Source organism: Bolinopsis microptera, chromosome 3 (assembly GCF_026151205.1).
Source record: "Bolinopsis microptera isolate Bmic1 chromosome 3, MBARI_Bmic_1.0, whole genome shotgun sequence".
NCBI classification, from domain to species: Eukaryota; Metazoa; Ctenophora; class Tentaculata; order Lobata; family Bolinopsidae; genus Bolinopsis; species Bolinopsis microptera.
This window is the reverse complement of record NC_087074.1, coordinates 12,761,891-12,778,341: the sequence shown is the minus strand read 5'-3', so window position 1 is coordinate 12,778,341 and position 16,451 is coordinate 12,761,891. Positions and strand designations below refer to the sequence as shown.

Sequence of the window (16,451 nt, the reverse complement as noted above, 5' to 3'; positions counted from 1 at the left end):
ACACCACCCCTTTGGATCAGACAGCGAACAGTGCAGAATCCACAGAAACACCTAATCAACACACCAACCTTACAACACAAACACCTAATCAACACATCAACCCTACCACCCAACTTTCATTTAATGATTCACTCATAACACTATTTGGACAGCATGCATCCACATTCCACACTGGCCAAAACCACCTCTCACAGCATAGAACACATGGCCATTAACTCATGTCACATATCATTCCTGAAAGCCTGCCGTGATCACTCACTCATCCCTAAGGGACTCAGACTCACCAACCCACTATCCACCAAACGCTCAACTAAAGTCCTCACTCACGCATCTAACCTCCTCATCACTGAAAGACTCAACCTCTATCGCCTCAAATATGCACAGCACAAACGCACTTATGAGCACAACCTCAGACACATAGAATCACTCATAACCCCTCAATATTTTCAGAAACTAGCACACCTCAACACCAAAAAATCTTCATACACCCACGGAAAACAACTCCTTACTCACCAAAAGAAGTTCGCGGTACTACTCTCAGAATACGACACCCCCTTCCTCTCACCCTACGACACTCTTAAAACCCTCTCCCACGGCCACATTTCATGGTCCTCTCCTCAAGACCTCACCTACCCCCAAGAAAGACACCACAGCCAAAACAGTGATCAACCTCTCTGGACAGACCCTCTCCACAGCTGAAACTGACGTCCTCTCCCTTGGACTGAAATTCGTCCCGACACCCACCTCAGATCCTACCCCCGACCTGGCTCCCCTCATACAGAATATCACTAAACAACTAGGAGAAGGCATGGAAGCCTCAGCCACATATCAGGTCACCTCTGTATTATCTAAATTTGACAATAAACGTGACATGACCACCGACAATTTGACTCCACAACAACGTACCGCTCTTAAATCTTTAAAATCTAAGAAATCTGAATTGAAATTTCTTCCTGTTGATAAGGGCAACACCACTGTTGTACTGACTCACGATCAATACATAACCAAAGTTACCGACCACTTATCCTCAGGTAGTTACACCCTCTTAACGAAAGACCCCACTCAATCCGTTACCACTAAACTACAGAAAGTCCTCAAGAAACTACATACCGACAAGAAGATCACGACCAACCTATACCACAAGATGCGCAACCTACATCCTAGATGGCCTCAACTTTACGGGCAACCTAAGATACACAAACCCGGCGCACCTATCCGTCCCGTAGTCAGCTTCTACAACACCCCCCTCCAAGCCCTCCACAAAGTCCTCGCTTCGTTCCTCAAACCCCTAGCCCAGAACCCCTTACGCCTCAAAGACTCTTCCGACTTCAAACATCGCTTCGACTCCTCTCTCAATCCCTCCTTCCCCTACCACGCCTCCTTAGACGTCCAATCCTTGTACACCTCCTGTGACATGCGCCTAGCCCTCAAATCTGTCATCTCCTCCTTTAAACAGAACCCCTCTCGTCTTCTCTCCAATGTCACCACCACCACCATAGGCTCCCTTATCAACTTTTGCCTTGACAACTCATACCTTGAATTCAACGGCTCCTTCTACTCCCAAGACGAAGGTGGTACAATGGGATCCCCCTCATTGTTGAACTAGCTGAAATCCGCCTAGCTGAAATCGAGACCTTAGCTTTATCGTTATGTCCTGACCCTCCGAACACTTACTCCCATTTCGTCGACGACGGCTTTGGATCTTTCAGAGACAGAAACCACGCAGAATCCTTCCTTACATTCCTTAACTCCCTTACTGAAGACCTCAATTTTACCCAAGAACATCCCTCTACAGACGGAACTATACCCTTCCTTGACGTTCTCATCCACCCTGACAAATCCACATCAGTCTACAGAAAACCCACCCACACCAACCTCTACACCAAGTACTCCTCCTGCACCACCAACTCATCTAAGAACGCAGTCATCCTATCACTGACCAGAAGAGCCCACAACATCTGCTCACCCCAACATCTTGACGACGAACTCCAGACAGTACGACACGTTTGCCTCCAGAACGGCTTCCCTCCCCACCGCATCACCAGTCACCACCATCATGGACGAAGTACAACGGAAATTCACCAACCCCTCTCGCCACCAATCCCTAGCCTCATTCAACCGACAGACCCGTGAACATGCCCTTAGTGTTTCTCTTCCTTTCCATCCCTCCCTATCCAAACCCATCTCCAAGATACTCGGACAACACGACATCAAAGTCACCCACTCCTCTGCTACCTCCCTCCGCAACCTCCTCACCAAAACGAAGACCACACCCCCTATTCACCTCACTCCCAACACCATCTACGAAATTTCCTGCTCACAGTGCCCCTCCAAATACACCGGACAGGCCTACAGACCCTTGATTCACCGCATGAAAGAACACGAACGATGTTACAGACTCAACAACGCCATCGACGAATCCACAGACAGAATCAAATCAGCCCCTGCACATCATGCCCTGACCACCGGCCACACCATCTCCTGGAACAACATCGAAGTCCTCAAATCTCTCACCTCACGCTCCCAACTTGACCTCACAGAACACGCAGCTATACAAATACGACAACCAGCCATGAACAGAACAGACCGCGCACCCAAATGTAGTTCCCTCTGGGACCCCATTCTTCCTAAAATTGCCAAATCCTTAAAGTCCAGACCATCTGGCATTTCCTTCTCAACCCCAACAGAAGACAAAATTTTTATTGACATTGTACTGTAATTTTCATTTTCCCACCCACACCTCCCCCACCCTCCATCCCTGACACCACTCAATCACATATAAGCATTTTCCACCCCATCACATTCAGCTGACGACGATTAACACATGTTTATTGAAAGCTTCTACAAGTTAAATCATCGTATCTCTTATATGTTTTTAACCCAACTCCACTCAGCTATGAGAACTTTATTGTGCCGTAAGTTAACGACGGAAAGGTTCTCCTTGGTCTGCCGGAGGCACAGAAAACTCTACTAGTATATGATTTTTTCAAGGGTCACTTGGCGGAAAAAGTCAACGAAATTATGGCACTCAATACAATACAATACAATACAATACAATACAATACAATACAATACAATACAATACAATACAATACAATACAATACAATACAATACAATACAATACAATACAATACAATACAATACAATACAATACAATACAATACAATACAATACAATACAATACAATACAATACAATACAATACAATACAATACAATACAATACAATACAATACAATACAATACAATACAATACAATACAATACAATACAACATAGTTCATGAGCTAGTCCCCGGCCCCGCCAACATGAAAAACTTGTTCCGATCCAGCCTCTAGAGTCTAGATATTACGGTAAATCGTGTTGCCAAGGACATTGTCCGACGTTGTTATAGTTCATATTACTCAAGGGAAGTAATGAAATAGTGCAAGGAAAGCTTCAGGTGATGTTAAGGTTAACCTAAAGTTGTCTAAGATAGAACCACTTCACGCCGAATGGCTTGTAAAAGTTCACACTAAAATGCAGGACCGGGGTAGTTTGATAAAAAAGGTTTCCATAAAGCTAAAAATTACTGATGCTTTAAGCAATAAGCATGGACTATTTCATGCACGAAAACCCATTTGATGAAGATGATATGTGATATTAGACACTGATCATGTACACATATTTTAACATTTTTACTGCTTAACGACTGATTTTTTTAGTCTTACTCACTGTATAAAAAATGGATTTAAAAATAATTTGTTGAAATAAAAAAACGTCAAAAAAATTACGGATTTTTGATGGTTTTGAATGCCTATTAGCTTTCATATTATATATTAATATAATGTCCGTTCATAATTATGTCCGTTCATTTAATGTCCGTCCAAATAAGGTCCGATAAGATAGGACCTTATTTGTTATTAGTCACGTGCTATACCAATGCGCGTTTTAAACTTTGACATGACAGTATTATATCTTACTATATATAAAGCGAGACGATATATATATATATATATATATATCTGTGCCATTTTACTGACACCACGGCATCGACTTTAACGCAACTTTCTGCAAAAACCGTAAAAGATATACAACTGAAACTTTTTTGGCTGGGTCAAATGCTTTAATATCCTCCAAATCAGCATGAAAAAATAAAAAATTGGCCGAGGAATAATGATTTTAGAGCCGAAAATTTGGACCCCCAAGTGGTGTCAAAAACGCCAATTAAATAGGTAATAATTATTTCAGTATCTTGAGTCTTGACACCGTTTAGGGCTATATTTCACGGGTTCCTGCTAGTTTAAATAACTCGTTAGGCCAATGAAGTAATTACATTCATATTTTGTCAACATTAACAATAAGATCCGATCACATTGTTTTCTATGATGGTCGCTGAATTACTTCCTATGAGAGTATGAGGTCATTTGGGTCATGGGTTGGCCGACACAAACCCCTGTTTTGGTGTATGCCTCCTTAGGACTAATAATAGTATATGTAGCAAGCTTACCTGCAACCTGGGGACCCCAGCACCCAGGCTATAATTATATAATATTAATAATGTTCATAAACATACGTCATATATACAATATAGAGATTCGGCGGAATGCAAATGACATGTGACAGGCTGAGCGCCGTTTAACGGGTGATACTCGTCAAATATTTGTTCCATACCGTCAACGAGTCCAACTCGGCGCGCGTCCTGGTAGGTTGTAAACCTACAAAGCGCCGCCGGCCCAATATTGATTGACGATGTCAACCCATCGAGATCGTTGCTCTGCGAAGCAGAGCAACGATCGACGAAGCTTCGATGCTTCGTTGCTTCGACGATGCTTAGATGCGAAGCAAGAATGCTAGTTCGCGCGGCGCGTCGAAGCGGCGAAATCCTCCAAGCCCAGGCCCAGTAAATAGCAAACTAGCTTGAAGTTACCTTTGTAATTTTATTAGCAATAAAGGTTATACTTATAGAATTTGTGCAGATCAGCAGAATCTTAGAATGCAAATGTACAGATAAAAATAAAATAAATGTTAGGGCCCTGGGTTTCACATAGCCATGACGCCATGTGTCGCGCGCTACTGCAATTCAAGCGAGAGGGCTCTGGTTAGTATAGAGTAAGCCCTGGGTCGCAGAGTTAGTTTATTTGTCAAAGCCACATTGAATTTGTATTATATTAAAGTTATTCTTTGTGACGTCATAACGACTGTAAAGTTAGTACATATTATTATCCATTTTTCCGGGCCATTAAATGTTTGCAGCCGTTAATCATTAATATTCCCGACCAACCATAAATTAACAATTAATAAAAAACGAAGTGGCATGGGTATTACTTATATAGCATATTGTTGTATCACGTGGTGACCCCCACTGTCGCTTCACTATATATATTCCCCCTGTATCGTCTTCGACGATACAGGGGGAGCCGCGCACTTCGTGCGCGGCGGGTCATACAACGTATGACAAGCATATTGGGTGTATTAATATAAGATATCGTCTCCAGTCTCGTAAGACTTATGTATATATTAAGTCTAAGAGGTAACGTCTTAAAAAAATATGTTGATTGTCACGTTACACTTACACAAGCTTGTATTCAGTATTCTGCATCCTGATTTGTGATTACTGATTTCACAATGCACATTTTTCATTTGCAATTTTGAATTTGACATTCCTGCAAATGCCAAAGCGCGCGTGAAACTAAATTATTGCGAGCAGCACACGTGCGCCATGTTCAATTCGATCTGTTATGAAGTTGGTATATGCTATGCTCTATCTTGTATCTGCGTTTTGCGGCAGTGCTAGGTCAAGGTGTTAAAGCTTTTATCGCCTGGTCCCCTCAAGTTCCATTCAACGTCACCCTAATCGTAAATTACATTGACCATGCTATTTTGTAATTGTATTCCGAGTTTTTACTTTTCAGTGCTATGGTGCTGACCCTTTTTGGCTTTCTTTATTCTCGGCAGCGAAAATTGATCCCGAAAGTGTAGTTCTGCTGTTTTTGAAACTCAGATTAGTGTCAGTCCCGCTTCATGCTTCGTGCAAATTTAATTTTCAAGATATGGGCCGTTCATAATTTTGTCGTTGTAAGCGCCTGGAATGTCAATGAGGTTATTGAAATTGAAGTTATCAACTTTACTGTGTTCTTTCTGTGCACTTTCATGAACAAAATCTACCATTTCATCAATTGCCTTTTGTGATTTGATGACATGTAGTGGGCAATATTAAAGCATATGACCATATCCAATATTGTCAGTATTTATTGATAAAACTTGATGCAGATATTGCATTTTTTTATGAGCTTTTCTACCAGTATAAAAGTACTACAAAACTTTAGTATTTGATGACTGATGTCAATGTTTATTGTTTTTGCACTGTATCGTTGACGTTGATCGTAATTCGTATATGTGGTGTTAAAAATGATTCCATTTAAATACATGAATTATTACTGACAATAGCGTGGTTTGTGGCGTATATCAAATTCAATCGAAAAGAATTATGCACACATTTAAAAAAGGCAGATCGAGATAGGTCTAGTTTGCATCGTCACTGTTGACTGTGCATACTGGTCTCAATAACTTCAGAGTTATCACCATTGAGCAACTGATGATCAAAAGTTGCATACGTTGCAAACAAAGCTCTTTTTATTATAGTTCTATGTTGTGCATAATTAAATGCTGAACTAATTCTATTGAATAGCCTCCAGATAATAAGCTGCTATTGGCCGCAATAAAGAGATAACCGACCTGGCCGGCAGCAATATCGATAAGTTGACAAGCTCATCATGCGAAAATTATGTTCGTTAGAACTGGATTTTACATTATAATGCTCTTCATGTGACTCATAACACATTGCAACTCGTACAGTTGTTCATAATTGCTTCAAGCTCCAATTGTTTTTTTTCAAATTTCGTGTTAGTTGTTAGTTACATTTCTTGATTATAAAATATTTATTCTGTTGCTTGTAAGTCTCCCGCTCAGATGCCGAAATACTTAAAACATTTACTATTATTTTATTAAAATTATGTTATTTAAATAGTCCTGCATGTCAGTTGAGCACTCTCTGGGAAACTAAGACAACTCATTAGGTTTGCTTGATGATTCGTTTTCTTCCTCGACTAGACTATAACTAGGACCATGAACTAACAGTAGTTTTCAACCTTAAAGTTTAATGTGTTGAATCCGCAGTATATTACATCTAAAGTATATTACTTACTAAACACCTCTGAATTTCTAAAGTATTACTTTGTCTCTGCCTTAGTGTGTTATAATATGTTTATTCTTAGAGCAAACACAAAATTAAGTTATAACGACTTTGTTTTAGGTTTGAACTTTAATAAGAAAAGCTTGTTAGAGATTAGTGGAATAAAAGTGATAGGCTTTGAAATCTTAACTCCCTTTATCACAAAAAAGTAATTCACATTCAATCAGTAATATATCTGACTAATGTATTTTAGAACTTATCAAAGGTGGTTAGGCCTTGATTCGTGGATATTTTCTCGATTGTTCTTGAAATTGTTATCTCGTAAACACAAATTTTTCCATACATCCAGCAAGCCTTTCTCGCCTGTCTTAGAAAGGGTTATCGATAACACGTACAAGTTGCAGTAGACACTAATTCCAATATAAGAATATAGGGCCTATACACGTCATTTACTGAACCACTGGCTGCAGTCTGTGCCGAGGTGGCATAAGTCGTTACTCATTAGCCATCTGCACCTCTTGATCCGCTCTATAAATAGACTCACAATTTAGTAGCTAACATATTCATTACGTAGTAGAAATTTAAAAGGTTAGTAAAGGCTGCTGTTGTTGAAAATGTGCCACAAATTGCTTTTTAAAAATGAAATTACAGATTACAGAAACACTGCAGTTAAGTAGTGCTTGTGGTCCGACGACCATAACTGTTTCTGAACGAGCCAAAATGGCCCGGTTGTACGTACAGGACCATGGAGCATACATTGCATACGGAACAGTTCATGGTGCAGGTAGCATCTCCCCGGGCGCACTTAGCAACCCTCTTGATGAAACTTGATCTTTTCTTGAAAACAGTCCCTTGCTGCCGTTTTGAATGAGAGTAATATGTGTTGTTATGGTGATCTGATCAGTGAGTTTGCTTGTTGTCTTGGTAACGGAATATGATGTACAAACCCATGTGGATGTCCAAGATTGGTGGTTGCACCGTGATTCAGGTTAGTGTAATTATACAATTGGTTAACTACGGAGATTACTCCCGGTAAAGCAGTAAGTAAGACGGTAACACATAAATATTGGTGCAAATGAAGAAGTGAGTCGTGAACCGGGGGTTTCAATGTCAAGATGATGGGTGCAGTAAGTTCAAGTACAAACTGATCGATGATTCTTTACCTACATTTCATACTTTCACGGTGTCTGTTACTCTAGTCTCTAGCCAATTCAAGTTTGCACTGCAATTATATTATTTCCATCTTGCCATGCGCTGCACCTGCCACTTGTAATGCGCTGCACCTGCCACTTGTTTGGGGAATCAAGTTTATGAGTTCTATTTCCCTCTTTGTATGAACATGAAAAACCGATATATGCTTGGAGCAGTGCCCTCATGTGCTTGTGGATGGTCTATCAGGAGACGGGGAAAGACAGCCAGGAAAAAGACAGGCAAGGTGAGTGATGGATTCAGAGATCGTTTTAAAATCGTTTCTTATTTCAGTCACTGGTTTAGTGCTGAGTTACTACCGAATTAAGATCATAGTGCCTCTACTTCTCTTGTAGTCTCTCGAATTTAGGACCCCTTACGTTACCCGCTGTCACTTTTCTTTGACCACAAGAACTGCAAAGAAAATGTTAGTCTAGATGCCCTTTGTCGAACAAATGTGTAGATCCCTGAACCTGCTCCGTTTCAAAGTGCACTCAGCAGGTATGTGCAGAGAGCTGCTTTCAAGTGCTCACTGTTCCACGGAGCAATACTTTCCGTGTTGCACAATATTAAAATACCTAATATTAACGGAACATGAAGGCTGCTAAACAGCGGCAATCAAATCAAAGATTTGATATTTTACATGCAGTCACAGCAGCAGTGATGGGAAGTTATATTATGCAGCTCATATTAGGGATATTATGTGTCATTAATATCGAAACTAATGTTATCATCCGTAGTAGTATCGTGTTTAGAAGTACATAATATTACAACACTACTGCAGGCTCTCTACAAACTGCACGTGTAATCAAATCTCAGATGTGACGCTGATATCCAGCCTATAAGTGTCAGATACTACCACTACACCTACACTTCACATTGTTATACAGCTCTGCAGGTGTGTCTCTAGATTAAGTAATATCGAGCCAGCCAATTTAGTTCTTCTTTTGACTTTGACACGCATTGTGCTTGTAGTTAGTGAATTGTAGTTAGTTTGCTGTTGTTAGTGTACTGTTGTTAGTGCACTGTTGTTAATGTACTGTTGTTAATGTACTGTGTTAATGGACTGTTGTTAATGTACTGCTGTTAGTGTACTGTTGTTAATGTACTGTTGTTAATGTACTGTTGTTAATGTACTGTTGTTAGTGTACTGTTGTTAGTGTACTGTTGTTAGTGTACTGTTGTTAGTGTGCTGTTGTTAGTGTACTGTTGTTAGTGTACTGTTGTTAATGTACTGTTGTTAATGTACTGTTGTTAATGTACTGCTGTTAGTGTACTGTTGTTAGTGTACTGTTGTTAATGTGCTGTTGTTAATGTACTGTGTTAATGTACTGTTGTTAATGTACCGTTGTTAGTGTACACTGTACTGTTGTTGTTTGAACTGCTCTTAATATCCGTAGGTTAGATCGATAAATTGAGATATTGCGCAATTTCTTGCAAGTTGCCGTCGTGAAGTGGAACCATGGTATCATGATAACTGGGCTTGACCATTAAAAGTGGACCAGGGGGGGGGGGTGTTTGGATCCTCTTTGGCTATCTGTTACATCTCCATTCTTCATAACATATGGTATACATATATGTATTACTTATTTCTTGTTTCTATAAAGCCCGGGATAAACAAAACTTTGTGTAGGAATTATATAAGATAATGTAACTGTAAGCGTGTATTATAGGGCACTTTCTCGTCTTAAACGTCATAACTGATTATGTTCTAATTTTGGTCAGAACGAGTAACCAAGACAACAGTAATTTTAGGGGCTATGCACATGACCATGAGCCGGTTCAGTACATGTCATGCTGAGTATGATTAGGGTTGCATGCCGGTGACGTCACACTTAACCACCACAACCAGGCCGCACTCCGCTTCGTCTGCTGGCAACATAAAGGGTCAGCTTCGCTGTATCTTTTCTAGAAGCAGGGTGAGTTTCTCTGAGGTTGTCACTTGTTAATCTTCACTCTTCAGGTTCTGTGATATTAGTTTTGTTTCCAATTCAGTTTATTTCGAAGGTTGCAAAAGTTTTAGGCGGTTTTTACGATTTCCAATATAGTCAGTTTTCATGTTTCTAACATGGTAAATGTATATTGTCATGTTTAATACCATAACAACATTGCATAATTAGTACTTAGTGACAAAAGAACAAATCATGATATAAATATGTTTATTTTTCAGTTTCCATCTGAGAAAATCCTAATAAGCTTTAGTATGTGGACATTTTTTCAGCCAACAACACCAGTTCTGCGGAATGGAAGGAAATATCGAAACAGCGCCCAGGCACAAGCGCACCAAGTCGAGTACAATAAAGTTCAGAAAGCAAAGAGAAAGAAGAGTACCCAGCTGGGGCACGAAGAGGAGGAGCGAGTCATGAGGATCTTACACAAGTTAGTTTTATCTAGATAATTAGTTGTTTTAATTTGTTTTATTAATTATTTTAATTTTAAATGGAAGTTGACTATTGGACATTGTTGCTTAGTTACATTAAATAAGAGAATATTGATTTTTGGTTTTTGTTTTATAATTTACGTCGCTTCTCCACTTTTCAGAAGTCCATTCATTGAAGAAGTTAAACTTAATTTCTTAACTTTTTAAGTTGAATTTTCCATAATTGTTAAATAGATCTTCTTAAATAGTTATTAAGTAATAAAAATGCTCTTGCTTGTCAGTTGAGCACTCTCTGGGAAACTAAAACAAAACTCGATCGTAGATCTTCTGTTATTCAGTAGAATACGTTTGTTAATATTGATGAAATGAACTAAACAAAACTGGAATAAAACTATCTAGTATCTACGTTACATATCCGTCACTTTAGTTATGGTGGAAGTGCTCAAATCTTAGATGCTATGGAATAAGACGGTAAAGTTAAATATCTGTAAATGTACTGCCATAATATCCTTAAGGCAGCTCGGATTCAGCTGAGGAGAAGTTTCAATCGCCTAAATTAATCTTTGAAACGTTCCCAGAGCTCTGTGATTTTTCACATTTGATGATTGTTCAAACCATTCTAAGTCAAGTTTTACAACAATTTCAACACGCATTGTTGAACACGCCGTGAAAATTGTTAACGGGTTGTAACAGTCACATTAAAAACGATGGCCCTGCTTTACGGTTCTCCAATTAACGCTTAACAAAGTTTGTTACTCATTTGACACAAAGTCTAGAATACCGTTTAGTTCTGTATCGTATCCCTGTCTAAAATACCGTTTAGTTCTGTATCCCTGTCTAGAATACCGTTTAGTTCTGTATCCCTGTCTCTATGCCATCATTTTGACTTCTCCTATTCTAGTATGTTTTGGCACAGTGTTAGGGGTCCTTATTGGAGTCCTTACTGGAGTGATTCTTGTTGGACCTTTATTGGAAGATATTCTGTGAATTTCCAATGCTGCTGAGGGTTGATGGCGCAATCTCATTGCCAATTTACCCCTACCTTTCCAATAATTCCCAGAAAAATACCCACCACCACCACAGCACAATTTATTAACAACAAAGACCCTGAGTTCATGGTTCCTCACGAAGTAAACAATGGGATTAATAGCACAGTTCAGGGGTACACACAGACTGTAAGTGAAGACGTAGGTATCATAGTTGTGTGTAGACCCGTACAGACTGCCAGGGCCCAGGATACACTCCCAGATGTGGACCACACAGAAGGGGATGTTAAACAGACAGAATAACCCCGCTAGAATCAGGACTGTTATTGAAGTGTCTACGTTCCGTCTCTTTTTGACGCTGGCTTTGTGAGCTGGAGCATTTGGGAGGAGTTTCTTGATGGATGTGAGTCCTGATATGACGATAAGAATGGTTAGGAATGTGGGCAAGGTAGCTAGTTCCACCCAGTAGTACTTGTAGTGGATAGTCCCGGTGAATGCGAGGGTGACGATGATGATCTCGTAGCACAAGAACAGTGACAGGAGGACCATAATGCAGGGTGTTTTGACTTTAAAGAAGGGTTTCACCAGATAGAGGGTCCTGGTGACGGTGAGGAGGCAGGTGATAAATACTGTCGTCTTCATCATTATGTCACTTATAGCTATCAGGGCCTGGGAAACGAAGAGTTTTATAAGGCCTGGCAAAGATGAATTAAGATACATAATTCTTGATATTTTAGTAACTTATTTCTGTATAAAGATTGTTCGATCATTTGAAAACATTGGTATAAATTAACAAGGACAATGGAGTGAAATTACCTGAAAAGAGACTGGAGGACTGTGGACATCATCCAGAAACCAGTAAGAATGAATCCAAGTAGACATACTGGAGACACAAACCAGCATGTCCACCAGGTTTAGAGAGATGAGGAGGACGGTGCCTGGAGAGGGTGACCTTCTGTGCAGGAAGAAAGTGAGGGACAGGGAGTTGGTTACGATACCCATAATCACTATTCCTGCTGCTAGGTAGCTGATAACTGTCAGGTATAGGGACATGTTGCTGTCTTATCTGAGAGTTAGGATGTTAGATGAACAGTCCCTGAAGTAAGCGGTTAAGACAATTGGAAATGGAAGTGAACTCTGGTTAAACAAACAACAACAACAGGCCCCATACTTAATTTCCCTTGAAGTTTATCTATTCATCATGTATGAATGGGCCGATAGATTTGACGGATTTACCCGTCCTGTAAAAGTGAGGTAATTAGAATAGTAAATATTGATGGCAAATTACGCTCAGTTTTCGGGAAATATGGAGAATATTGGCGGGATTTTCAGTCAAAATTTGTCATGTGGATAAATCTGGGAGTAACATTGCGATCATTTGTAAGAAATTTAAAACTAAGTTCAAAACTAAGACCTCATACGTCACTCTTACCATACTCTTACGTTTAAGTCAAACTTGTATTGGTGATATCAAACAAATTAATTCCCCGGAGCACCGGTCAGGAGTGTTTTCAGGAGGCATTTGATTATAACACATACCCGCTAATGAACAGCTTGAGGTACTGCAATTTAAATAGAATAAGTGAGCGCTAAGTGGTTTCATTGCCAAGCCACGTTGCGACCACTTACTGTGGTGGGTAAAGCAAAGGTTGGGAGAAAAAATACATATTCGATGACGATAGCTTGGTCACATTTATAAAAAAAAGTTACAAGTACAAAATATATGCTTAAATATTAAACATTATTATATGACGGAAAACAAGGAAAGTAAGTGGGTGCACATATCGCGCTCGTTCGGTACTTAGGATAGTTCTGTTGATGCCAACTACCCTCATTAATTTTATAACATACTTGAATATGTCACTTGGAAGGAGCTAATCGTGTTTCTTGACAGTCAATTTTTACAAATCCAAAAACAAATCATTTACAACTGAAGATGTAGCATACTGAAGGCAAGCTAATCACAACAAAAGAGACAGTAATGTCACCCCAATGATCTTTGCACGTTACCATGTGTCGTAGCTTAGCAACATCCCATTTTCACCCAATTTGCACGTGCGGTCACCGATCACACAAGATCAGGGACAAAAGGATTTCGCGATTATTTTTGCCAAAAATCGCGGTACCGCGAAATTTAACAGGCTATACATTAAACTATACATAAAATTTGTCGCGGAGAATGGGAAATTTCGCGATTTCGTACATGCCGCGAAATCCTTTTGTCCCTGCACAAGATGAAATCACTGAATCATAATGATGACTAGAAAGCCTGTTGTCTGCGTCACAGGGAAGAAGCATTTTGTATAGTCAGTTTTTACAAATACAAAAAATGTCTATCGCAACCGAAGATATAGTCGATTAAAATTTAACGCTCATTTGCACTGAGCACAACGCAATTTGAGGGAAGGAAAAAAACAGCGAAAGTTCGTTTCAGTAATTTTTAGTTCGCACGTGCACCTTTCCATATCACACGAGATTTAATATCTGAATTATAACAGAGATGCGTGACAAATAGTACTGGAAAATATCGAAATGATCGCAATCATTAACTCGCGTTATGACACCACTAAGCACCAGTCGAGACTAAAACTGAAATATATCAAAATTATAACCATCAAGAACGGGGCCCTTCTAATCCTATAATTACTCGCACAGTTGATCATTTGAGCGTGCCATCTTAATTAGATCTGTATATTATCTTTAAGGAAATCATATTCGAATATACTGTAATTGTGGAGAAGTGAAAGATTTCATAAATTATCTGTCTAAACCTCCGGAAGGCGTATATTGTGATGCAAATTAGCAACTGGAACTCTGACGTTCAATAATTCATCTCAACGTCTTGATAAATATATCCCTGTATAATTAAACTGTGGCAAAGAAAGATAATTTGACCATCCCGAGGCAGACCAATGCTATGAGGAATGCTCCCAAGTTCCATTCAGCACAAGCTGGGCTATGCTTTCATCAGTAGGTTGACATTGTGGTGATAATTACTTATTAAAGCTAATTATATCTTTCGTTCAGCATTATAAGTATCTATTACGTGTAGTTATGCTGGAGAACAATGTGGTGCCCGGGGTCACACTTATGACGTACCCCTTTCGACGGATAGAGCCAAGAACGACCATTTTACCGAGTTAAAAATTAAGTTTTATTGATGAAAAAGAGATATTTTACATTATATAGCTGTTCGTGCCCAAACACTGTTTAGGCATTGTTCGGTGAACATTGCCTAAACATTGTCCGAGCAGAAACGCTACAATTGGAACTAAAGTGACTGAACTGTAGCATGCTACACTTGGCAGCCTAGTGTTTGTGGTCATGGTCTTGAGTCTATTGTCAGTCCGCTGACTGCTGACACGAACTGCTCATGGATTAAAGGGGGCAGAATGTACGTATGTTGTCCACTACCCAGCTAATAAAAGAGTTACTGTTTAAATAGCTTATGTAATTGTATCTAATCATGCAAACATAATAAGTGCAATCACAGCAGTAAGCAGTCAATGTTGATCAACCAATGACATATGCTTAGCTATGATTTCAGAAAGATTAAGCATAATTTATTACTTACTTAATTAGTAATCTATAATTTATTACGAATTTTAATTAGGTAATTAGGTAATTAAGTATTTTTGTTTATTTCCAACCATACACAGACCAAATCTAATGCTAAAGTTAAAATTGGACTACTGTCATCAAGTTTGGTCATAACTGGTCCTAAATACTAAATAGGTCATTTCTCCTTGTGCTGTTCGGAATGATTAAGTTATCTGATTACAAATAAACTGTTGCAGACACTTCGCCATTGCTACCAGCTGGACATTAAATCCTGGAAATCTATAAAGAGGAGGAACCCCTAGTTTCAAACATGAGCAAGTGAATGACACAAGTTTTATTAGCTTAATGTCAGACAGGGAGCATTAGTCTGGCATCCGTCCAACAGCTACACAACAACTCTGATTCATCTAATCTTATAGCACAAGGTTTCGGAAAGTAGGCTAGGAAAATTGTATGAAAGAAAGAGTCTGGACATCATAGCTTGCAAACTTTTCCACCAAGTTTTAGAAGTAAACAAAAGTGGGATAGTGCAGCTACCTGCGTCCTGCTGCTTCGTGCAGCTACAGATTACAGAATACTACAAACTATTCGAACCACTTACCTGATTTTATATCACAATACTCCTAGCGTACTCAATATTCAATTTTCTCTATAAACCATAATATAGAGTCAGTAATCGAGACAAAAATTCCATATGTATAGACACTAGACACCGCCTTTTTTCTATTTTACTTGAATTGTAATAAAATTTCCAAAATACCTGATATATAATCGATACCAATTTTCGGAATGAGAAACTGAATAAGTGACCTGTTTCGGAATTCGGATAGTCAACGATATTTCACTTTTCAGTATTTCGACTTCTGGAATCTGGATATAAAGTAGTTAGCTGAGTTATTACTTTTAAGTTTGCAGTTGTCATGTTTACCGGTTAGATTTGTAATATCAAATATTTACACAATATTTAGTTTAAGTTACCTATAGTTGTCTCTGTCATTGCAAAGCCACTTTTTAGTTTTAATTATTATAATAGGGCTTCTAATCAATCTTACGATCCAGTATTTAACCTACCACCCGTTGACCAATCTCAGACTTAAATTTTGTCTCTGCTTTGAAAGATTCGTCGGTACAGCAACCCATGTCCCATACTCTTACAACGGCATC

General features: G+C 39.2%; 1 protein-coding gene across 3 annotated transcripts in view; it reads left to right on the top strand.

Annotated features, from left to right (window-relative positions):
* Positions 1–8,011: 8,011 nt before the first annotated feature.
* LOC134812975 (uncharacterized) overlaps positions 8,012–16,451 on the top strand; it is a 29,997-nt gene continuing 21,557 nt past the window's right edge. The window contains exons 1-2 of one of the 3 annotated variants that reach the window (XM_063820611.1): positions 8,012–8,160; positions 10,582–10,739. In XM_063820611.1, the coding sequence (XP_063676681.1) occupies positions 8,107–8,160; positions 10,582–10,739 (212 nt within the window). In that variant the 5' untranslated portion in view covers positions 8,012–8,106. Of the gene's footprint in view, positions 8,161–8,458; positions 8,608–10,110; positions 10,280–10,581; positions 10,740–16,451 lie in introns of those variants that run through there. The other 2 variants (XM_063820610.1, XM_063820609.1) reach the window with 2 other exon arrangements.